This window comes from Oryzias latipes, chromosome 13 (genome assembly GCF_053564925.1).
Source record: "Oryzias latipes strain Hd-rR chromosome 13, Olatipes_Hd-rR_3.1".
Classification (NCBI taxonomy): domain Eukaryota; kingdom Metazoa; phylum Chordata; class Actinopteri; order Beloniformes; family Adrianichthyidae; genus Oryzias; species Oryzias latipes.
In genome coordinates this window covers 4,334,529-4,360,017 of record NC_136249.1, presented here as the reverse complement: position 1 = coordinate 4,360,017, position 25,489 = coordinate 4,334,529, and the positions used below count along the sequence as shown (strand labels likewise).

The 25,489-nt window shown below is 47.7% G+C and overlaps 1 protein-coding gene across 1 annotated transcript; it reads right to left on the bottom strand.

Moving 5' to 3' along the window:
• Positions 1-196: 196 nt before the first annotated feature.
• Positions 197-22,994, bottom strand: nlk2 (nemo-like kinase, type 2). Its single transcript, XM_023961338.2, has 11 exons — positions 21,569-22,994; positions 12,930-13,059; positions 12,799-12,854; positions 11,813-11,919; positions 11,497-11,582; positions 11,057-11,266; positions 10,155-10,256; positions 9,916-10,002; positions 8,937-9,135; positions 7,936-8,029; positions 197-3,144 (listed from the first exon to the last, which is right to left on the bottom strand). The coding sequence occupies exons 1-11, from the start codon at positions 22,024-22,026 to the stop codon at positions 3,090-3,092; spliced, it is 1,584 nt and encodes a 527-aa protein (XP_023817106.1). The 5' UTR covers positions 22,027-22,994; the 3' UTR covers positions 197-3,089.
• Between the last annotated feature and the right edge of the window lie 2,495 nt (positions 22,995-25,489).

Here is a 25,489-nt window from a genome sequence, read left to right as displayed (position 1 = left end):
CACATACTAAACTGAACCCACTCCTCATAGACTCCACCCACTCCCAGAGTTCCCCATGTCATGTAATACCAGGATTCTTTGTTGACATGACATGTTCTAAGTTCAGATGCAGAGGGGGTATAGCGCCCCCAGGTGTCCAGGTTGATGGTTTGAGTGTGGAGATTAGCTTAGTCTTAAGGAAGAGGACACTGGAAGCTGCTTTCATCCAAAGTTTATTGTTTCACCCAGCAGTCGTCCAGAGAAGCACAGAGCTGGAACACAGACATGTTTGTTCCATTCCCACACATACCCGGGTCCTACAGGCCTGCAGCAGAGGGGCGTGGCCCTGTCAGCCCCAGGACTACCAACCAGCACAGAGGAAATGTCTGACAGTCTACACAAAAACATCATTAGGAGGGGGGAGGGGGAGTCGCTCTTCCACCATCAGCTGACAACTTTCCTGAGAAGTTCTCATCCAGTCAACGGGCAGCCCCTCCGGGTCATTTCTGCCCCTTAGGTCCAAGCTGAGATCCATCAGATCCCATCTTAATTTAATCACCTAAAAACCACGAAGGATGTAAACAACCTGAGTGACCTGGGGGGGTCGGATCAGGTGTGTTTCCTCACAACCAAACGGGTTGCAGCACCTCCAGGCCCGGACAGGTGAGGACAGTCACATGACCACACTCGGACCGTCTCTGTAGACGAAGGCTGCACATTTCCCAGAACCGCTTAGTCCATCCATGGTGAATCTCAAGGTCACTGAAGGTCAGGTAACTAGAGCCAAAACAGCCACAGGCAAGAGGACACTTGTGAAGGACATGATCAGCCGTAGAGGAGGCCCGCAACGACCAGCTTCGTCCCCAAAGCCTTCCTAAAAGTTTAAGGTGTGGTTGTCCTTCCCCCAGCACAGTTTCCTTTGTTCTCCTGAAATAAAGTCATTTTAAACAAAGTCCTGCTTGTCCGTTAAACTCGACTCTGCTTGTGTTAATGCTCCTGGTGAGACAGGCTGATGATAAAAAACTATGAGAAAGAGAACGGTTCACATCATACCAAAAGCCTGGTCACATGACAACCACGTTCTATTCAAAGAGGAACCCAAATGAACGTGTGATCTGTTCACAAAGTGCCTGGAGGATCAGGGGGTCTGTGGGGCGCCCCGGTCTGTCTGGGACGACCAGCTCTGCAGGGTCCTGGAGGGCCAGAGGAGCTCTCTCTGGCTTAAAAAAAGGGAGCTGGTAGAAAAGTTTTAACGTTTTGACGTTCTCTGGACATTCAAGCTAAACTGCTGAGACTTGGTTTAAAGGGGAAGGGCCCAACAAGAAGCCCTTTCTGCCAATAATCAACGGACCAAACTGTAAACACCACACCTGCTGAGAGCAGAGATGCATCGGACCAGAACCCCAGAACAGAACTGAGTCCTGTCTTTAAATAGATGGGGGTCTAGAGGGGTCTGTACAGGACACACCATGAACACGAATGGGCTCAACTGGGAACGGCCCCTGGGCTGCAGATGACTGACTGCTTGAAGCTGTCGGAACCAGCCGTGGGTCCGAATCCAGCGGAAGGTGGAGCGGGCGCTTCCCCTCCCCCCAAGGATCTGACGGGTCAGAATGGGAGCTAACAGTCGAGACAGCCGTACAAACAGGACAGACTGAAAAGCTGCAGGAAGTTCTATTCTATCAGTAAAAAAGCTGGAAACGTGAGTGGAGGTAAACAGAACCGGGTCACTGGATCAGGAGGTAGAGACCAGAAGAGAGCTGCTGTCCCACAATCCCACAAACGCATATGCACTCTGAGAAACAACGTGCACGCCCACACAGGTTCGGCTACTGTGATGCGTGACCCGGGATCAGCTGTGCCTGGATAGAAGGGGCTAAACCACAATCCTGAGGGCGGGCGTCCCGTGCAGATGAGGATGAAGAACGGACCCGGCCTCACGGCTCAGATGAGGATGAAGAACGGACCCGGCTTCTCGGTTCAGATCCCGCAAACCCAGTTGAGAGGATGCGACCAGCAACGAGTGGCACTCCCCCTCCCCCTCATCCCAGGGTGCCCTGGGATCCGTTAGAGGGTTCCGACGGCTGCTTAGGACGCAGCTTCTCACCAACATCCCAGAATTTCCTACAGGGGGGGTTGGTCTCCTTGGGTCTCAGAGCTTCAGCATCACCTCCACCCCTCCCCCACACAGTCTTGGAGCATGGCCGAGTCCGTCTGCCCCACAGCTGAACGCCGTGAGGTGAAGGGGTGTCGACAATAAGCCCCTCCTGCCAGCAAAAACTCAGATGTACCTAAGATCACGTTTTAATAAAATAAGGGGTCAGTAGCACCTACCAGCACAAAGTTACAATCGATTGTCTTCAGAAGTTTACAGAACCACTGCAGCAGACGCAGACAGTCGGGGGTCCAACTCTAGGGGAGCTCAGTTTGGGAGGGTTTTCATAGATCCATATATTTATATATATTTATATATCTATACGTGTATCATAGAACAGTAGTCATACAGTCCCAATGCAGTCTTCCTTTCTTTACCATGTCTCCTCACCTGATCCATCAAGAATCATCCATTCTTCAGAGTTTGGACACTTTCTGCTTCTTCAACCATTTTCAGTCAAGTCCTTACTGTTTCCACTGTGGGAGGGGGGGGGGGGGGGGGGGGGGTTAAGACTACAAAAAGGGTCTGGAGGGTTTTTGTTATCTGCTGGAAGGACCTCAAACAGCAGATTGCAGTGGAGAGGATCAGGAATGAGGACCAGACTAAAAATGGGTGAAAAATGCAGAAAACCTGAAGAAGTCCTGACCAGCAGCTCGTCAGAGGAAACAGGAAGGTCTGGATTTCTGCAGGAGAAGTGTGTTTAACCTGCAAACCTCTCTCCTTTGGTCAACCAAACCCCAGTCCTCTCTGGGCAGAGCCAGTCCAGTCATTCGCAGCAGGATGCAGGTTTTAGTGGCTTTCTTCATTTGGCCGTGGTGTCCGCTCAGACACGGCGGGCTGTGAGTCTTGCTCTCCAGTGAAATGCTACGTAGAAGTCAGACGATGCTTCCAAGCGTCCTTGCTTTAGGTCAGCAGTCGGTCTGCGGAGAGGGAAGAGGAGGAGCTTCGGCGGCGCTCACTCCCACACCAGCGGCGATGGAGGCATCTCCGAGGGCTGCGCCACCGTGGAGCTGTTCACAGACAGACGAAAGTCAGACCCCATACCAGCCAGAACCGTTCACTGTATAGGAGAACTGGACTGAGCGGCCCCTCCCCCCTGGGGTTCCAAACAGGAAGTACCCACTGGCTCCAAGAATGCAGAATCCCATAGACCTCTACAGATAAGTAACCAGCTGTTCCTCAGTCATTCTATTGGTCAGAAGAACCGTTCCTGCTGCCTTGATATTCTTGCTACCTTTCTTATCACGTTCCTGCTAATCCTGTTTTCTATCATGATATTTTATCTTTATGGAAGTTATTCAAGTTCTAAACTAACCAATCAGATATCTCTGTGATGGCATATGTCCCACCTAGAAGAGTCAAAGCTTTTGACTGACAGATTCATGCAGTCCACTAAGTGTTAGGGGGTGTGGCCTTCCAACAAGCTCACTCCCGATTGGTGAGAGTGGTTACCATAGAAACAATGGAACGACTCGGACCAATCACGGCTTACTGACGTCGTCTGGCGCCAACAGATGGGCGTCCGTATTGTAAAAAAAATGATGACAAATTGCCTTCAAGTTGGAGTTTTCTATGGCTGAGGTCCCAGTTGGTCCAGTTCTCAGATACAGTCAGTGTCCTGAACCTTTCCCTATGGTTCTGATCATACCGGTTCCCTTCAACCCACAATCCTAAGAAGTCTTCAGCAGATCTAGCTGCCGTTTTTCACACTGCTGACATCTTCACAATCTACTTGACCTTAAAATAACAGAAAAGGATTTGTTCCTAAAGGATTTGTTTAGCTCATTTTGGTAGCTTCTGGGTTTTATTTTAGCGGTAAACTATCATGTGATCGAGAAGAGCGCCTTGGCCTGCGTCAAGAATGACATAGACGGACGGAACAGAGAATCGGGCAATTTTTCAAAATAAAACATCTTTCAGATTCCGAAATTAATAAAATTGAAGTAATGTAAGTTATTTATTCTTTCTCTGCAGCCCGGTCCCAAATGATCCAGGGACCAGTACCGGCCCGCGGCCTGGGGGTTGAGGACCGCTGCATTAGAGGACAGATCATTACACAAGGTGGGGTCATTTGAAAGAGATAGGGGGAGAACTGAAATCTGCAGATCAACAGATTTCAGGCTACAATAATATACTTAAACTACAGTATGAATATGATTCTCTTTTGGATGAACAGTTGAGTAATTTGCGGTTGAAACTGAAACAGAACCATTTTGAATTTGGGAAAAAGCCTCACTTGTGAGACAATTAAAGGTAGAGCGGGCAAACCGCGCCATCTATAAAGTTAAATCAAGAACAGGGTTGGTACTGAGACCTGCAGGAGATTAACAAATGCCTAGAGAATTCCATTCTGATATCAACTAGAGGATTTGGATCAGTTCTTCAAATCTCTCCTCCACAATTGAACGCATCTTCGAGAGAACATTTAGATTTAGCATTTGCTGTATTTGAGAGTCACAAGGCCATAAAAGCATTCCCTGCTGGAACAGCTCCCGGTCCTGACGGGCATTGTCCTGAATTTTACCAGGCTTTCAGTAGTTAAGCTGGCACCTCTGTTACTGAGAATGATTCGCCACAATTTCTCAAACAAATCACTTCCACCATGCAAATGTCTGTGTTCTTTTGAAAAAAGACAAGGATCAGAAAAGGATGGTACAGATCTAGCCAACTGTAAGCTTTGTTAAATTATGTTTTAAAAATAACAAAAATCGTAGCCACACGATTGAACCATTGCATATCCCAGATCAAACACCCTGACCAAACAGGTTTTATCTCGGGAAGGTATTCCTTCTGTAACGTTCGCAAAGATCTTATTATTCTATATGCAGAGTGCAAAACTGTTGACGGTGCGGCCGTATCGTCTTTAGATGGCCACAAAGCCTTTGATACAATAGAATGGCCATACTTTTCACAACGCTTGAAAAATTTGGCTGCAATAAAACTTTAATTGAATGGGCTTAAATTTTGTACACAAACCCAGATCTTTCCTTCTTACAAACAGGAACAAATCAGAACCATTCTCTCTGCAAAGAGGGGTGCAGCATGGCCCCCTTGCTGCTTGACATCGCGCTGGAACCACTTGCAGTAGAGCTATGAACCCATCCAGACATCAGGGGCATCAAAGTGGGAAAATAGAGTCTTGTGTGACTCTGTATGCTGATGATCTTTTGCTCTGTCTAGCTAATCCAACGGTTTTCCTTCCCGTTCTTCTGGACTATGGTAATTTATTTGGTAACATCTATGGGTATACAATAAATTGGGAAAAGAGTGATTTCATGTTTGAGGGAAAAGAAATCTCAAGAATTTCTCGACACCTTGTCTTTTAAAGTAGTAAGCAAGCACTTCAAATATCTGGGGCTTAAATTGACAAAGAATCCTAAACATCTTTTTAGACTTTACAGTATTGGCAGAAAAACCTAAAACAATATTGAGGTGCGGAGGACTTTGACTGTATCTATGTTTGTACGTTTTAATGCAGTCAAAATGGTTATTTTACCCAGATTGGTGTCAGAATTTGTCAATTTTTTTGAATGTATGTTTTTAAAAGAGAACTGGACTCTATCATTCTGCCCTTTGAGTGGGACTACAAGTCGCATCGCATCTCAAAAACTCATGTCCATAAATCACAGATAGTGGAGGCCTTGCTCTTCCCATTTTCAAGCACTACTATTGGGCGTCTAAGTCTAGAGCTCTCACCTACTGGAAACACCAGTGCTCCACTAGTGTGAGACAAGAAAACATGCCTTCCTGGTTACAACTGGAGGCTCGAGATTGATAATCTATCACTATGTACGTCTATGAAGACTCTCATTCATCCAGGTGGATTCCATCATAGTAGTAGGTTTAGGGGTTGTCACCAGTGTTGCCAGATTGGGCGGTTTTCCGCCCAATTGGGCGGTTTTGGTTCTAAATTTGCGGGTAAAAATGGCTTTGGGCGGGTATGCATAATTTGGGCGGTTTTAGGGTCTGTTCGGCGGGTTTTTTCCACTCATGAATATATAATAGCGGACTACGTTAGGCTGGGTGGCTGTTGAAGTCTTATGTTCTGAAGCTCCGTGAACGCACCAGGTAGAGACGTTTAATGGGTTCTGTCATCTAACCCGTTGTTGGGGGTTTGCCGCCCCGCCCCTCCTCTTAGAAGTTGCGTTGTTTAAAGCTGACACCGCGGTCGCCTCCCTCCCCGCCTCTCTACCTGCTTTTCCTCTCTACCTGTCCACCTGTTCATATCCTCTGTAGCTCAGAGTTGTTTTCCCCTGCGCTCCTCCAACACAGAGACCGCTAAACGGTGGATCGGCGTCCACGGTCATCATAGCAGCAGGTTGACACGGTAGTAGTCGGGGCGCTTTGGCGCAAGCGCAGCACAAGGATGGAAGAGGTTACACATAGGTTATAGCGGGTTAAGAAAATGAATGGAAGAAGGCCGGTCCGCTGAAGAAATATTCATCGGGTACTTAATCAGTCCAGTAGGGGAAGAAATCTACAAAATCTGTATATTGTTGTTTCTCCCAATCATAGATAGATAGATAGATATGATTGTGCTTTTAGACTGGACAGGTAGCTGTGAAAAAGCCAGTCGAGTAATATCCCCTTTCTACATCTGTTATTTGTGAATGTGTAATTCATTTGATACAGTTGTACAGTGTAATTGTACAGTGTAATTATACATCCACGACAGCAGGTGGCCCAGTTGCGCTCTTATTGCCAAAGTCTGCGTGAGACTTTATAACTTTTCAAATTGCTGTCAGCAAACCCCATGAAAGACAGAATGGAGAAATTTGTCACAATAACAAAGAGAAAGGCAGAGAGAGACAAATGAAAGTCTCCCATAAGCTAGGACAAGAAAAAATGATGAGTCTTCTCTGGCGCTGGGATTCACGGTGACAACAGTGGGAGATGAGGAAAGACCGGTGTGTGTACTGTGTCTGAAATGTCGGCAGCGGACAGCCAACATTTTTGCCAATGGTTGGCTTTCTTAATCTAATGTAAAATTCACAGGGAATTCCTTACAACCGTTAACTTATCTAGTAAGGAACCAGAGAATAAAAATGTACATAGTGAAATCATAGTAGTAGGTTTAGGGGCTGTCATCTGGACTTGGTTTTTATAGTTAGAAGACGTTTCACCTCTTATCCCAGAGGCTTCTATATTTGTTCCAATTTGCCAAACCCCTTCTTCAAACCTGGTCAGTTAGATTGGGCATTCACTATCTGGAAGAAGAAAGGTATCACAACTTTGGCTGATTTATACATCAATGGCCGTTTTGCCTCTTTTGCCCAATTATGGTGTAAACATATTGTTCCCAACTCACATTTTTTCATAACCTCCAATTTATGCATTTTGTGAAACAAAGGTTTTCATGTAGCCATTCATTTTCTGCTACTTGCTCCAGATTCTAAACATTTGATGTCTACACTCGTGGATTTATCAGTGGACTTATCAGTGAAACTTTAGACAAAAGTTCACTCTCGCTCTCCTAATACTTGTTATTGACTCATTCAAATGAAGGTTACACACAGGCTACACTACTCCAAAACAAAATGAAATGATATTTTTCTACTAGTTTGGTAGTCTAGTGATCAATTAACAAATCTTCATCTGAAGCAGTACATTCTATTTTCTCACTTTAATATCTCAGATTCCTTCCTAATCTGAGATATCTGAAATGAATAAATTGATCAATTATGACTTTTCTTCTGTATCCTTGAACTGTAATGCCATGTAGTGGAGGTTATGGAAGCTGTAAAAAGGACGCCCCGCTCCTTCTGGGAGGCTTCAGAGGAACCTGAACTGAAGACTCGTACCTGATGAAGCTTTTGAAAGCAGCAGACTGGGGGTTGATGCACAGCGGCACTCGACTGCCCTTCTGCTGCTCCAACACAAACTGGTGGATGATCTCTGTGAAGAACAGATCTGAGTCAAGCCTCCACCTCACACTGAACTACAGCTTCTGAAAGGCACAGCCTTGGAGACGGTGGATGGAGGACTCCACCTTCTAGATCTTTCCAGAACCTGGGTGACATCCTGGACTTGTTCCTCTTGTTAAAGTCAATGACGGCTGCTGCTGGCAGCTCCCATACAGATTTCCAAAGGAGCACAGTTGTTTGTTGTTCAAAGAAGCATTTCTTCTTCTCTCCGTGAACACTGCTGCTGGGATGTTGGAGGACTAAACCGCCAACAACCGCTAACTCTGTTTAGGTCAGAGGTCGGCCACCTTTGATGCCAACAGGCCGATTTCCTACTGACCAAAACCCAACAAGAGCCACAAAGTCCAACTTCACCGTTTGGAAAAATACACGTTCTTATTTTGAGGCCATTAAGCCTTTTATTTATAACTGAATGATGACAGTGTGGAATTTTCCATAGGTATAAAAATTTTGATTTCTTTTAATTTAAATAGCATACAAATTTATTTCAAAATAAAATACATTCTGAACTAACCTAATATTTTTTCGAAGCATTTGCATTTTTTATTTAAAGCCAAAGAGCCACAATAATGGAATAAAAGAGCCACAAGTGGCTCCAAAACCCTCAGCTTCCAGACCCCTGGTTTAGATTATCACAGCAATTCCTGATCAGTCCAGTTGAAGCAGACGTTAGTATCCCATAATGCTTCTTTGTCCGTTACCGAACTTGAACTCTGGAAGTGACTGAACCTGCAGAGCCTTCTGATGTGCTCATAGTGTCAAAGGTGGGATTATGCTTATACGAGGGGCTGAGGACCACCGACAGCACAGACGTTTTCAGGACCAAACACAAACTGTCATGAACCGACTTCATGCCTCTGAGGGGCAGCGAGCCTCACCTTTGACCTGTCTGACGGAGGTCAGGTTCTTCTCGAAGCCGTCGTCAAACTTGGCGTTGGTGACCGGCTCAAAGTCGCTGGTGTAAACACGGCCGGAGGAGGTGGTGTAGCAGCATTTGCACATGCAGGTGTGGTAGCGCAAGCGGCCCTCATCCAGGTACGGGTGGGCCAAGGCGTCCTTTGCTGAAATCCGTTTGGACTGGGGAGAAACGCATCGGTCTGTCAGACTGAGAGCCCGATCTGCATCCACAGCTGACACCAAGTCAACATTTAGGTTGATTGGTCACTTTTTTGCCTCCAAACAAAACCAGGAAGTTGGTGCATTCATCAAAGGCTGAAAGCTTTTTACTCCAGTTTTCAGTCGAGCACCAAAGAAAAACCCTGAAGAGACAAACTCAAACTCCAGCTGGTGTTACCAGACGTGCAAGAAGGAGAATGAGCGAACAAAAGCTTCCAATGATGATGCTCCTCTGAGATTCAGGGGGCTGCAATGGTTTCCTGTGGCCACCTGAGGTCGCCATTCTTTGTTGATTTTTGTGAACGTTAAGTATTTCAAAGTTTAAGAAAACATGTTTGCCATCACTGGTTCTCAAAAAAGGATTGTTTCACTTTTTCTGTCTTTAAAGGAGACATTTCTTCAGTTCTGCCTGCTGTTGGGAATTCAGATTCTTTTCTGCTATCCACCTACATTTCCCCATCATAGTTGTACCAAGTCATTTAGCCTCTATTTTAAATTGTGCATTAACAAATGTTTCCTCCTGGAGTGGAAGACTTGTTTCAGAAAAATGCTGCAATGATGACAAACAAGAGGTGAAAATCCAGTGTGTGGATCTATGCTGTGAGGAGAACCAGCTGGTTCTGTCTGCCCAGAGGAACCGGCCGCGGCAGACGGCGTGCGCCCACACAAACCGCCTCCAGTGATTCATGAATGAAGCTCATTCATCTACAAATCAGCATGCAGATCTGAGGTGAGACTCACGGGATCAAAGACCAGCATCCTGCAGAGGAGGTGCACGGCCTCGTGGGTCGCTTGGCTCGACAGTGTGTACAGGACAGGAAGCGATGGCTGCACAGAAACAGACAGAGACATCATCGCTGCCGCTGCAGAGCAGGAAGCCAACAGCATTGGCCCGACACTGGGGTGCACCGCGCTGCGGCGCCATTACACACCACGCCCACAGCAAGGAGGCCAGACGGAGAAGGACCGAGGCAGCTCACCTGTTTGTGGGGTCCTCTGAGAATGTGGGCGCGAGCTCCCTCACATGCCGTCCTCATGGCCTCCATGGATGGCGTCCCCAGCAGGTCAGTGATCAGATCCAGCTGCACGGAAACAGCTGTTTTAGCAGCAGCTACTGTGGAGGCTAAATCCCTCTCCTGGTTCTCCTCTCTGCATCTTCTTTCAACACAACATGACAATTCTCTCTGGTCTTCCTGTTCTCTATAAAGTCATATTGATGCCCCCACGTTGCAAACAAAACTCTCCAAGTAGTAAATGAATTTGTTAAATATTTGCCACCAAATACTTTTGCTTTGCTTTCAAAAAATATTTTTGCATTTGTAACAAACATGAGTTTGTAACACACAACGCATGCGTTTTCACATGCGTTGTGTCTCATCTCGCTTTTTTCCTATCTCCTAAAGCAAAAAGAAAAAAATGTGAAAGCAAATATTTCCTATTTTCATTTTTACCCTGGTGGCACAGACATGACTTCACAGCTCTCCTCATGGCTGACAGCGTTCCCTGTCCTTCCTCTGCACATGCTCACATCATCCCAAACCACGGCGGAAGCTGCTCGCTCCTCAACGCTCCATCTGCTCCACCCACCGCTGCTTTGGCGCCACCCACTTTCAACTCACATTCTCATTAGTGTCTGTCTGCACCTGCCCCTACACCTGTCAGTCTGTCCATCATCACGTCATCTTAGCACACCTGTCAACTCTCAAGCTGTCTCTTCAAACGCTCATTTCCTGTCTGAGTCTGACCTCCCACAGCTTCTCCTTCCCTGTCCCCATAGGTCAAAGAGGAGAGCAGCTCCACAGAGACTGCATTCAGCAGAGCAGCAGGCCTGGGCGCTGCCAGCAGCCCGTCCTGAGGGTCTCTGCAGGAGGAGAGCGGTCACCTGCTGAATGGGGCTCTGAGCTTGGAAGAGGATGCGTCTGCCCAGCAGCTCTGCAAAGATGCAACCCACAGACCAGATGTCAATGGAGTTGGAGTAGTGGCGGCTCCCCATGAGGATCTCCGGTGCTCTGTAGTACTGGGTCACCACTTCCTGAGTCATGTGCCGGGACTCGTCTGACTCCTCAACGCGGGCCAGGCCAAAGTCACAGATCTGCAAGACAGCCCCACAGGGCTCTGAGCAAGGACTTCCACTGCAGCACGCAGGAAAAGGTCCCTCATGGTCGCCATCACCAGCAAAAAGAAAACATTACAAAGCGCTGGGCTCAAACCAAAGAGGCAGACTCTGGACCACAGCCAGCAGAACTCCTGCTGCTGCTCATGGTGAAGGACCTTATCTCCACGAGGTTCTGACCCGCTTCTGGAGTCCAGAGGAACACACACCTTCAGCACACAGTTGCTGTTGACCAGCAGGTTGCCAGGTTTGATGTCTCGGTGCAGAATTCCAGCAGAATGAAGGTATTTCAGTCCTGGTGGGTGGAGAGGACAGGTTAGTTTGGCAGAGCCCGAAAAGCTAGACATGACCAGCAGATGAGCCAGAGTCATATCTGTTCCCATGACAGAACATGTAGCCTCTGATGTTTCTTAAAGGAGAACTGTCTGGAGAACAGCAGCTGCAGATGAGGATGTGCAGAGGGCCAGCCAAGGTTCAGGGCGTCTGACCCTCCAGCTGGCCCTGCATGACGGAGGAAGGGCCTACCTCGCAGAATCTGGTAGAGGAAAACTTTGGCGTGGTCTGAGCTCAGAGGCTGTGGAGATACGATGATCTTATGGAGGTCGCTTTGCATAAGTTCAGTCACGACGTAGCTGAGGAGAAGCAGGTTAAGGTCAGCCAACACACCAGAAAAAGACAGGCCGACCGTGACGCCGCTCTGCTTCTGCTTCAGCAGGGCCCGGCGGTTTCCTCACCACCATGTGTGTGGTTTAAAACAGTGACAGCTGACTCAGCGGTTTGGGAAACCTGTGACATGGCAACCATGACTACCAGCATCCCACGTGACTCCTTTTTCATTTGTCCTGACTGTGCAGCTTCTGTGTTTTTTATTAAGTCTTAAGTATTAAGTCTCCCTTTTGACTATGGAAAGAGTAATAATGTACAGCAGACAAAACTGTGTTTAGAAAGAGACTTTAAACATAAATGCATCTGGAGGAATCCCAGATCTAACCTAAGGAACTGCATTTAAAGCAACGGCTATAAGACGGGTTTGAAGCAGAGCTCTGGCCGTCACCGTCACCACAGGTAACCGTTGGCGAGCCCGGAAACGCCGCAGCGCCAACACGCCGACAGCCATTTCAGAAAACGGCTGCTGCCTTTGGAGCAAACATCAAATACAGCCGATCTACGGGAGTAGGCCAAACGGAAACGCCGTCAGACGAACGAGGACGGAGAAACAGCAACAACATGACACTGAAACGGGTTTAGACGGTTTTCAAGTTTAGAACGGTTCAGGGAAATACAATTGACCATGTGTGAGTGTGTGTGTGAGTGTGTGTGAACCAAATCCTGAGTGTGGGGGATGTGCATGACCTCTCACCTGAGGCCACATGACCTCAGGTGAGAGGTCATGCAGACCTGGAAACGTGTGACAACCCCAATCAAAGATCTGGTCCATTCGGAGTCAGATTTATCACTGCATCACTGATACACCCCCCCCCCCGAGGAGGCCTCTGCAGCTGGAAGGATACATTTCTTCAAAGTAGTCGATGTGTGGAGGTTGAAGTACGTCCAGAGCAGAGAGCACCTGCAAACAGAGAGACAGGTAGAAGCACGTCACGTCACGTCAAAGGGAAGACCTAAACCACTCGTATGAGCTCACATTCTCATGCTTAAAGAAACTCAGCATCTTCAGCTCTCGAAACACCCTCTTGCAGGAAACCAGGTTTTGGAAGACATTGGGCATCTTTTTCAGGGCGACTCGCTTTCCGTCTCTGGGGTCGGTCACAGACCTGGAGGAGAAGAAAAGAGTCAAAGTGTGGCACAGCTTCATCCTCCGTTCTTCTGCAGGCTCCTCCTCTGCACACTGATCCTCAGACCACACCCTTCCTTCAGTTCCGCGGTTGAACACGCCATCAGCACTTGAAACACGTCTGAGCCTCCAACCTGCAGAAACGGACCAGTCTGCCAACACCACAGCCAGTTTCAGGCTGGAAATCTTCAGCTCAGTCTCCCACACAGCAGCTGAGTCACACAAACCCCGTCAGCTACAGCGGGTGCTGTGGCGGGAAAAACGGCCCCACACGGGTGAGGAGCCAGCGCAGACAACAGAAAGAGGCGAGACACTCCATCCTCCTCAGGTTCTGCATGTCTTCTATAAAAGCCCGCTGCACACATCCATGTGTGCGTGCTACGGTGTTGATCCGACACCCTGAAAGCCCAAAAGATCAGCAGTTTTTGCATGTGGACACACATCCAGACTGACACTAAAGCAGCCTCATGTTCATGGTGCCATCCTCAAATGTATGGAAGCGATTGTGTAGCATAATTAAAAATAAAAAATAAAAACAGAAATGCTTTTTCATTTTCAAAATGAAGCTGCATCAAATGACTAAAAATTAAATGAAAAATCAATACTTCAAAATGCTTTTTCATTTTCTACTTAAAAACTGCTTATTCTGTGTCATAATGAAAACGAAAATGCAAAGAGGGGATTGCATTTTCATTTTAAAATCCACCCTGACAACATTGTCGCATTATTCAATTCCATTTAGTATTTTCAGAGGGGAGGCACGGCAATGACGTCAGTGCTATCTCCATGTGTCGGCAGCTAACAGACGCAGACATGCTAGGAGCAGTGTAGCTTTGTGTTAGCGGCCTAGCTTTGTCTTCGAACCGGCAGCCGGAACGTGAAGCCTCGTGATCCGAAGTTCTTGATCGCCGAAGGCGGAAATGCTGCTACCATCTGAGAAACTCTAAACCATCATATGAATAACAGCATATTTAGAAGATAGTCTCCTGCAGCTTCGTGCTGATTTTGCTGTTCGATGACAGCTGGATCCATCAACAGCTATAGCAGATTTCATGCTAAACGTTTGCTGGTTGGACCAACACACACTCAGCGTGAAGCTGCAGGAGACTATCTTCTAAATGTGCTTTTTTACAGTTATGATTATTATTAAGGACCTGCTTGTTCATATATTTTTAGATCTGTGCGGTCAGTGCTTTTTTCTTCGCTGCAAGGACCGGAAAGATGGGTTAGCATTAGGCTAATATGTGCTAAAAACATTAGCCGTGGAGGTACTTAAAACTCTGTGCGGGCAATGAGCATCTTGGATGTAAATATGTGGAGATAACATCATCCTTTATTTTGTTCTGGACACCACTGCAAACATAAATTCATACGATGGTTTAAAGTTTCTCAGATCTGCGTAGCAGCATTTCCTCCTCCTGCGCTTCAAAGCTTCCCTGGACTAGCTTCGTCTCCGGGCTAGCGGGCCGTCTTTAGCTTCGAGTTAGCTCTGTCTGAAGCGGGGCTTCCAAATGAGGCTGTGGTCCCAAATTCCGGACCGCAGAAAGGCGGATATGCTGCTATGTAGTCCTGAGAAGCTGTGTGTCATCAGGAGTTCACAACCGTCACAAAGCCGTCTTCTCTGCCACATACACAAAGCTACACTGCTCCTAGCATGAGTCTGTTAGCAGCCGGGCACACGGAGATAGCACTGACGTCATCGCCCCGCCTCCCCTCTGGAAATACTAAGTCGAATTGACATATGTGACACTATTCGCAGGGTGGATGTGAAAATGAAAATGCATCTCCCTCTTTGCATTTTCATTTTCATGATACAGAATGAGCAGTTTTAAAGTAGAAATGAAAAAGCATTTTAAAGTATTGCTTTTTCATTTTAATTTTGAGTCATTTGATGCAGTTACATTTTCAAAATTAAATACCTTTCTGTTAATCCATTTTAATTGTCAAATTAGACATTTCTAAATGAATTTTGCTACATATTTACCAGAGAACTTTTTGAAAATGAAATGTCAAATACCATTTTCATCATCATTTTAATTAAGTGACAGAATAATCAGTGTTGAAAAAGAAAATGAAAAAGCATTTTGGTGGATTGTTTTTTCATTTTAATTTTGAGTCAAAAAAATGCAGCTTCATTTTGAAAATTAAAAAGCATTTCTGGTTTTGACTTTTATTTTTAATTATGCTAAACAATCACTTCCATACAAATGCTGGAGTAAAAGAACCACAGGTAAACTCCCACAATGCACCTGAACCACTGAATGATGACTGGATGGAGTCAAGAATGCTATTTGGGCATTTCTATGGAGATCTATGGAAAATATGGTTTTGGATGACCAATCCTTTTCTCTAAAACCCACAAGAGTGTGTGTGTGTGTGTGGGGGGGGGGGGGTATTTTACTGCCCTCTAATGTTTGAAACCTTCAATGGGACAGAGGTTGGACCTCTTTCCAACAGCTGCCAGTGGGAACACAGGTGTCCTGTTCTCCTGAAAAGGGTGAAGCGAGTGTGGGACTGACTGAGAGGATGAGCAGAGAGAGAGCTGTGGTTCATTGGCTGAGCGTCCTCCTGAGGGCTTAGTGGAGGAGTCTGGAGATCAAGGCCTCGTGAGGAGCACAGCAGGGGGGTAAGAGCCTTTCCTGCCCTGTGTCACCTTCAGCGAAGCCTCAGATAGGATCAGCGTGAGCCACAGAGGTCTGCTGCTTCACAACAACACATCAACCACCGGCCCAGAAAGTAGCAGGGGGGGAAGGGGGGGTCTGCCCACGGACTGGTTGGTAACAAACTATGACACATGCAGCTCTTTGGAGGGGGGGATTCCTCCTCTGACAGAAGCAGTGCAGGTCAGAACAAACACTGGCCAATATTTTCCAATCAGAGCCCCCCCGCCCCCCTGGTCTGAAAACCTGCAGGACGTCTAGCTCTCAGAAAAACAAATATCTTCCTATCCATGATCTATTGAACCCTGAACAGACCTGATTTCAGCTCCATCCCAAACTTCTATCATGAAGCGTTTGAGGCTACAGACCCCCCCCCCCCCCCCAATTCAGGCTCGGCAAACCCTTCACATGTCCAGCACATGGTTGGGGTGGGCGGAGCAGAGTCCAGTCAGGGGGGGGGCTCTACTCCCTTTATGTTTTGCTGGTCAGATCTAGTTTACAGATGTCTGTGGTTGAAACACACTGACGGGGGAAGCTGGAGTTGAACACGGCACCGACATGACATGGAAGACCTGATGCTGTGGAAAAGTGTCCGGCTCATCGGAATGTTTCTGTGTCAGGAAAGAAAAACTACCGGTACATTTAGAACGTAGCAGCTTTAAAGACCCACTCCATGAAAATGCTGCTTTTGGTATCATCGTTGTGAATCAGGAACAGACAAAAAGATTGTTCAGTAGAAAATAGGGACGTAACCAATAACCAATGAATTGATTTCCATTCCTACAATCCAATCAATCGGTCTGTTCGTGGAATTGGCCGTTACCATTATAAACTCATTTCAAAAGGAAATAAATCGATTATATCGTTCTTGGAAAATACCATTAGGTAGGTTGATTTTACTATAACCTAAAAATGACCAAGTGCATCAGCGGACAACACACGTGTGATATAAGTCCATCATTCCAGTCCAATGTGTGGACAGACTTTGAATAAAGTCATGTGACCATCCAGTGTCTAGAATGTTCTAAGAATGTTCACTTGTAAGAACTTTAGGAAACTAACATGTGAATGGATTTGACATTCATTCTTGTTTACTTGTTTGTTTGGACACAGATTTCATTTCCACTTGATGATCTGGAAGAAATCCAAGAATCTGGAAAACTTCACTGTTCAGTAGCAGGAATTTCTGTCTGGAAGTTTGGATGAAGATGATCTGGATCCACTTTAGGTCAGAGGATCGGATCCAATCGGATCGTTTAAAATGAACCAATGTTGACTATGATGACCGACCACAAATTTTTTACTTTCGGCTTGTCCCATCAGGGGTCGCCACAGCGGGGCCACCAGCTCCCTGGGAAATGGAGGTCAGCTTACTCCACACCAACAGTCCCATCCACAACTCAGAGGTGATGAACTCTTGCAGTTTTGCAGAAACTAGGTCCTAGAAAACGACACAGGTTCATGGATTTTGGCTAAAAACAGCATCATCATGATTAAAGACCACTGAGAACACTTTGAAAACAGATCGGAAGACTTTAAGAAACTCAGGACAAAACATTGAGATAAGAAGAAAAATTTCTGAATTTTTCATCATCTGGCAGAGACTCAGGTTTCACAAGTTAAGCTCCACTCCGCTCCAAGAACATTGTAATGCGTTTTACCACTAAAAGCACATCCGAGCTGAACGCATCGTAAACTCTGCATGTCCATCCACTCTCACAGCAGAAACAGAGGAAGCCGCAGACATCTCTGGCCTTCCTTTCTGCTAAGAAGACCCTTTCAGCACAAACATGGCGGTGCTCGCATGGATCCACAGCAGGCGTCCACAATTCCAGGCCTCCAGGGCCGGTGTCCTACTGGTTTACCAGAGACCTTCCCTTATTTTCTGCTGATTACCTGGATCAGGTGTGTTTAGCCAGTGAGTAGCCTCAATGGCAGGTTGGTTGGAAAACATGTAGGACACCGGCCCTCGAGACATGGATTTGGGGAGCCCTGATCTAAAGAATGAACCGAGCAACATCGTACATGAAACTGCACAAACGCTGACACATTCCTCCCTCTGTCGAAACCACCGCAGCTTTTCCTGTTTGTGGTCAGGGTTGGTCCTCCGTGGAGGTGGAGGACACTCCCTTCTCACCACGTCCGTGAAACAAACAGCGTTTGGGCCACGGCAGATCCAGCAGGCATGCACCAGAAGCAGCAACCAGAGGACATGGTTTTCTGCTGAACTCAACTGTGCTCAATGCACAGGCCAACTTCAAGCTAGTGACCCAGTGCTGTGGGGACGGGATCTTTAATCCCTCCTTCACGTGCAGCCTCAGTACTGGATCAGCCGGCTCTGCCAGGAGATGATCGGCAGGAAGCTGAAGTGAGGAAGCTTATTCTGGCTTTTTCATCGCACACAAGACCTAATGGCCTCATTATTCAGGATGACACGCTGACAGAAATATCTCTGCAATCATGCTTCCTATTCCCTCACATGCTCTCGTTTAGCATGTGGATGCAGATGAAACGGCTCTCCATGGCTCCAGTCGTCTTCATGTCAGCCCGGATTACACAAACGTCTTCCCTCACAAAGAAAATCCAGATCTTTCTTACAGCGTAGCTTAAGGATCCACTCTGATGAAGACTGAGTTTTTGACAGGTCCTGCTAACATTTTTCTCATATCTAAAGAAAACTGTGTTTCTGAGAATTTCTTGATTTAAAATTGCAGAATCAGAAGCAGTTTGAAAAAGATTGTATATGTTACATAAAAAATACACGGAGCGGGCCATCAGCTCCCCGGCCAGTTCTGATCATCCACCTGCAGACAGACAGATCCACGAACGTCTTTGTTTTCCTCTGAGCTGGGATCAGGATCAGAACTGGACAACTGAATAGTTCCAATATTGATCACCATTTTTGTAGGATTTTATGTTGGCTGCATGTCCCATGATTACAGACCCCCCTGTTCCCCTCTCTGGCTGTCCTCCCCCTGACAGTGGCCTACATCGGGGGGTTGTGTCAACCACATTTTCCCACCTCAACACCTTTATCCAGATCTACAAACGTCCTGCTCTGTGTCAACGACCAGCGACTGCTGGCTCCTGCACCCTGCAGCACGTGGAGGATGAAGGATTCAGACCTGATGATGGCGGAGGGAGGCATTCAACTCTGCAGGACACCAAGATAACTCACAGCTTTTTCCTTTTTTAAGTATTCCTATAATGCAGGGCTGGCCAATACCAGTCCTTGAGATCTGCAACCCTACCTCTCTTCCAGATCTCCCTGCACTTCTTGATGCCGATTACCCGGATGAGGTGTGTGCACTCAATCAGAACATGGAAACACCAGAGATGAGAGAATCAATGAGCATTTGTCAGATTAAATCTGTGGGTGTGTTCAGATAGGAACAGTCCGTTGGTCTGGATCGGGTTCTTTCGGGATAGTTCACTGATTCAGACTTTATTTTGAACGTCTGCATCAACGTCAGGTCCAACACTTTACTTTGGTCCGGGGGGGGGGTCGTGCTGCACGGCGGTTACCGAGGAGACGACGGCTATGAAGGTACAGAGAAGTGTCTGTGACATATAACTGTCTGAAGCCATGTGGATCACGTTCAAAGTTGTTTTAATGAGCCCGCATTCATCAGACCACGTTTCAATCAGTTGCTGTGTCTCATCGTTGGTCCATGTTTGCCCGCGGCTGTCTGTTTACATCCCATAATGCCCGGCTGCAGTGGCCTTTTTGGTCCAGATGTTCTGATCCGAACATGGAGTCTATTCAGACTGATGAGAACCGGAGCTCAGAACCGAGACCACCTCCAAAGATCGGTTCCTGGTCCCGGACCAGGGTCCGCTTGGGTTTATCCAGACTGAAAATTTGTTCTGGATTATTGTCATTATTAACAAACTCTGGTTCACCTTAAGGAACCAAATGTGTCCAGTCTGAAAGCACAGTTTACATTCAAACCCAATGTGTCGTTAAATGAGCTTCAGTCAAAGGAACAGAACCAGTGGCTCCTTCAAAACCCTAAATGTTGTGACGGGGTTTGGCTTCAGCTGCCTGTCATGGTCTGGAGAGTGCACGGTGGGCGTGCACATGCTTCTATTTTACCATGAAGCGCTGTATGATAGTTTCTGCTTGTCACACTTCCTGTCATTTCAGTCAGACACAGACGAGTTTTGGGGATTATAGAATATGTCTAAATATAAACTAACCAATCAAACAAGGAAACTTTAAATGATCCCAGAAGTATTTTTCTCCTATGTTCTGATGGTTTGTTGTTAAATAAAGTTAAAGTTAAAAGCTAATCCTCGATGTTTTGTAGAATTACCAAAGCCATCTCTACCATCATAGTGTCACGTCATGCAACTAAATCAGGATGACGAGAAACAAATGGGCTCAACACCGTCATTGTTGACGACAGCTTCTCTTCCTGTGCAGGGCCATGGGGGCGCTGGAGCCAATCCCAGCTGTTACAGGGTGACAGCAGGGCCCATACTGTACAGGTCCCCACTTCAGAACAGGGATCTGTGTATGCATTAACCAGCAATGTCAAACCTGTATACAAGTCTTTGTTGGGTGGATGGTTTGGGAACTATAGATTTGTTCTATTGTTCCTTCGAATCTCAAAATCTGCCATATTTAGATATGTGCATTTATGGAAATGTTCAACATGTTTGTTTCCATGTTGTGTTTTTAACCCTTTAACACAGGAACTTTATCTTACCGTAGACGTTCCTTCGATTACTCTTCAACCATTTACACAAAGTCCTTCCAGGGATTCTTCAGCAGAGAAAAGCCGCCACGGGCTGATTTGCAATACATTTTAGCAGTGAAGTGCTTTCACAAAACAACATCAGTCAGCTCATTACATTTCCAAGAAAAGTGACTTTGCACCTTTGAGCAACAATATGCTTTCAGTAAGTGTTGCATAGCAGCACAAAACCGATACGAGAAGCTGCTTGTCTCCGTATCAGCGTCAGATGATTCACATTGATTGAGAAAATGGTCCAACAGTTGCGGGACGCCAAAAAGCGTGGTTTACTTCGGTGTCAACGGCGACATCTCCAGAGTTAAAGGGTTAACTCAATGGTCATTTATGAAACTATGTGAGCAGTCTGAGTCCACAACAATGAAGTTTTGTCTGTAAACGGTGTAGGACTCAAAGTTGCAGGCTTAAACATCTAAATATATATTACTTTTGTTTACAGATGACACATTATCATTCCACTACCTCCGTGCCTCGCTGAAAGTATGCCGATTCTGGCTACAGGAGGCAAATGGGGGAAGACCCGCTTGTTTTGCTTTCCTGTAAAGTCTGTTTTTCCTTTGTTGTTGTACCCTCCACCAGTTACCCACCGCTACACGCACACACGCATGCACACACACACACACACGCACGCATGCATACGCTCCATGTAAACACAGAGCTAAAAAACGTTCTGTTTCCAGAAACAGAGGAATGGTCAGGGTACCCCTCAGAGAACCCGGGTTGGTTTTGTGCCATGGCTTTATCCTCTTCCTGCTGTCAGTGCTCCCCACCATTACCTCCCTCTTTTTTCCCTCTCACTTCTACCTTTTAGTTCATCTCTCAATATTTGATGAAAACTTTCTGGCTCCAGCCTCAGACTAAGTCAATGTGCTAGCTAGCACCTGATGGATTTTCAGAAAGGTAGCATTTGTTTGTTTATTCTATCAGAGGTCCAAAGTGCCTGACACCTCATCAGAACAACTTGGTGAGTCCAGAGCATGAACCAAAACCAAAAGCCAAAACCAGCAGGAACTCAGGTCCAACACCCGTTTCAAGAACCTGGGGGAGTGATGACAGGCCTGTGGACACTTACCAGACAACCCCAAATGCTCCATAGCCAATGGGCCGGTCCGGTTCAATGTCCAGCTGCTGTTGGAGGTGATGAGAGTTCTGCTGGTGCTGGTGGTGGGCTTTGACACCAGCAGCAGCCTGAACCTGGGCAGGAGCGGCGGCGGCTGCCGGCCCAGGGGCTTGTCCGGGGGCGGGAGAGGGGAAGTACGGCTGCTGCTGGCCGGGGTTGAGCATCACCGCCGCCGCCGCCGCTGCGGTCGTGTGCTGCTGGACCGTGTGCACGGCCGCAGCGGAGCCTGGGTGCTGCAGGTGGTGCTGGCCCGCGTGGTGGTGGTGGTGGTGGTGGTGGTGCATGTGGGGCGGCGGGAGGTGCTGGAGCTGCTGGTGGTGGTGATGGGCAGCAGCCACTGCCGAGGAGCCGCCGGGGTAAGCTGCCATCATTTTTGGAGCATTGGCGGCGGTGGTGCCACACAGAGCCATCCACCTCCTGAGGAGACGAGGAAGGTCAGCAGACACTCAGCCAGAACAGAACCAGAACCGCTGAGGATCCAACATGAGACGACCCGCTTCAATGACAGAGGAGGGGAAGTCTGTGGAGCATCGTGTCAACGACCCACTTCCACGCTCTAGAGTTCTCAGGGATTCAGAGTAACAGAACCCGAACCCCGGTCCAGGAAGACAGCTGGCGGCCCGTGACGGCCCTCATGAGGCGGCCTCGTCCTGACAGCAGCGGCCTTGGTTACATCACATGCCGCGCAGCCGCAGCTTCATCTCCCGCATCGCGGTCCAGCGTCCACGCGCTCTGGATCAGCACCGGAAGTCCTCCCACCGAGCAGCTCTGGCGGTTCAGAAATGTTCGGCGCTGTTCCGAACGGACTTTTCTGCTCTGAGCGCGCAGGAAGCTACTTCGCGGTCGGAGGTGAACTCCGAGCTGGGGGTCCGGTGCAGAGAGGGTGTCTCCCGGCCCGGGAGCACGCCGCCCCCATCCGTTCCACTCAGTCACACGGAGCGGCGCAGGTCCACGGAGGTTCGGAGCGGGGACGGGGCCGCGAGCATGACTGGGGTTGGCAAAGCCTTGAAGTCGGTTTCTCAAGTTCGGTCCGTCCGCCCGCTTCGGGTCGGTGGCCCACAGGTGCTCATGCAGCGGGACACGTGACCCGAGCAGTTCGGTGCGTGTGAACGCGGGATGACCCAGCTCCGCGCCGCGCGCCGCTCAGCCTGACAGCCCGGAGCTAGCAGCAGCTCGAGCCGCGCGCCGCATCACGAACCCAGCTCGAGGGGGAACCGCCGCTGTCGCACCGACACGGACCCGAAACTCCACAGCCGAACCTCCGCGGTCCGGACCGGTGGAGCTGCTTTCTGCTGATCGATTACCAGGAATCCAGAGGCAGCGCTCGATCCAACATGGTGAACACAATCTGCGCTAATCGGCGGTGAGATGAGACCCAGCGAGCAGCCAATCACAGGCCGCGCGGCAGTGACGCAGACGAAATCTCCCCGATTGACAGGCAGCTCAGCCAATGGCGGCCCTCCAGCTGGGGTGACAGCAAGGCTGAGCGGCGCTGGGGGCGCCCGCTGATGCCCCCCTTCCCCCCGCTTGAATATTTATCTTTGTGCTGATGGAGACAGTTTCCTGCAGGCCGGTGGATCATCATCACCCCGCCTCCTGTTGGTCCGGGACAAACCCGTCCAGAGACGGGACCACTGAGTGAACCTCTCCTGGACAAACCTGTCCAGAACCCAAGGCTTTTCACTGAAAAGTTGACCTGAACAGAAGTTCCAGTCAGGTTCTAATGGATTCTCTTTCTACTCTAAGCTTTTAAAGGAAGTGATCACATTAATTTGACAGGTTTTAATCCAAAACAGTCCGGTATGCTACACCCATACAGGAGGCTGTTTTCAGTCAAACCAAATGAACATGACACCATCCACCTACCAGACAGAAATCACTGTTCTGTATGTCAATACAATAGAACAAGTCAGTGTTTGATTCAGAAAGGTTGACTGGCTGCCCACTCTTTGAAACCAAAGCAAAGGTTATGGTTAAATAATTTGGAGTTTCTGAAAAAAACATCCTTATAGGTGATCCTAAGTTCTGTGTATTTTCATTGTTGTATTCATTGTTGTTTAACAGCTTCACATTTACACAATAAATGTCGCACATTAGAAATCTTTAACTGTCCACACTAGACAGAACGATGTGATAGTTGGGGATCGTGAAGGTGGATAGAACATGCGCTACTTATGACCAAGAGACCAGAAGGAACACAGACGCGATGCACTGAAGGCTTCTTGATCAAATAATCTTCATTGAACTCTTTTATAACCTATTAAATGCCCATAAAAAACAGAGCTGTGAAAAATCTGACATTAATACTTTACAGATATTTGGTGTAGAAAGTAAATCTAGCCACAGGGGTTGCAAGCCAGTTGCCTCTGTGCCGGTCCCAAGCCCGGATAAATAGAGAGGGTTGCGTCAGGAAGGGCATCCGGCGTAAAAATTGCCAAAATAACCATGCGAATCATCCACAACACTTTAGACATACCGGATCGGTCGAGGCCCGGGTTAACAACGACCGCCACCGATGCTGTTAACCTACAGGGTGTCGGTGGAAATTTGACTACTGTTGGTGGAAGAAAGAGGGGAGGCAGAAGGGCCCGTGGCCAGAGAGAGAAGGGAAAAGGCAGGAACATAGGTTTGAGAATAGGGACTCTTAACGTTGGCACAATGACAGGGAAAGGCAGAGAGCTGGCAGACATGATGGAGAGAAGGAAGGTAGATGTACTGTGTGTGCAGGAGACAAGGTGGAAGGGCAGCAAGGCACGTAGTATTGGAGGAGGATACAAACTGTTCTATCATGGTGTTGATAGGAAGAGAAACGGGGTAGGAGTGATTCTGAAGGGGGAGTTTGTAAACAGTGTTCTAGAGGTGAAAAGAGTCTCAGACAGGATGATGAGCCTAAAGTTAGAAATCGAAGGGGTGATGGTGAATGTAGTCAGTGGGTATGCGCCACAGGTTGGCTGTGAGCTAGAAGTGAAGGAGAGATTCTGGAGTGAGTTGGATGAGGTCATACAGAGTTTCCCCAGAGGAGAGAGAGTTGTTATTGGAGCAGACTTTAATGGGCATGTTGGTGAGGGCAATAGAGGTGATGAGGAGGTGATGGGCAGGTTTGGTGTGAAGGAAAGGAATCTGGAGGGACAGATGGTGGTGGACTTTGCAAAGAGGATGGAAATGGCTGTAGTCAACACTTACTTCCAGAAGAGAGAGGAACATAGAGTGACATACAGAAGTGGAGGTAGGAGTACCCAGGTGGACTACATCCTATGTAGACGAGGTCATTTGAGAGAGGTTATTGACTGCAAAGTGGTGGTAGGAGAGAGTGTAGCCAGACAGCACCGCATGGTGGTGTGTAAGATGACTCTGGAGGTCAGGAAGAAGAAGATAGGGAAAACAGAAAAGAAGACCAAGTGGTGGAAGCTACAGAATGAAGAAACTTGTGAGGAATTTAGGCAGAAGTTGAGACAGGTCCTGGGTGGTCAGGATGAACTTCCAGATGACTGGGAAACTACAGCAGAGATTATCAGGGAAACAGGTAGGAAGGTGCTAGGTGTGTCATCTGGAAAGAGGAAAGACGGTAAAGAGACTTGGTGGTGGAATGAGGAAGTACAGGAATGCGTCCAGAGGAAGAGGTTGGCTAAAAAGAAGTGGGATGTAGAAAGGACTGAGGAAGGTAGACAGGAGTACAAGGAAGCGCAGCGTAGAGTGAAGAGAGAGGTGGCAAAGGCCAAACAGAAAGCTTACGATGAGCTATATGACAGGTTAGACACAAAGGAAGGAGAGAAGGACTTGTACAGGCTAGCCAGACAGAGAGACAGAGATGGGAAGGACGTGCAACAGATAAGGGTGATTAAGGACAGAGATGGAAAGGTGCTAACAACCCAG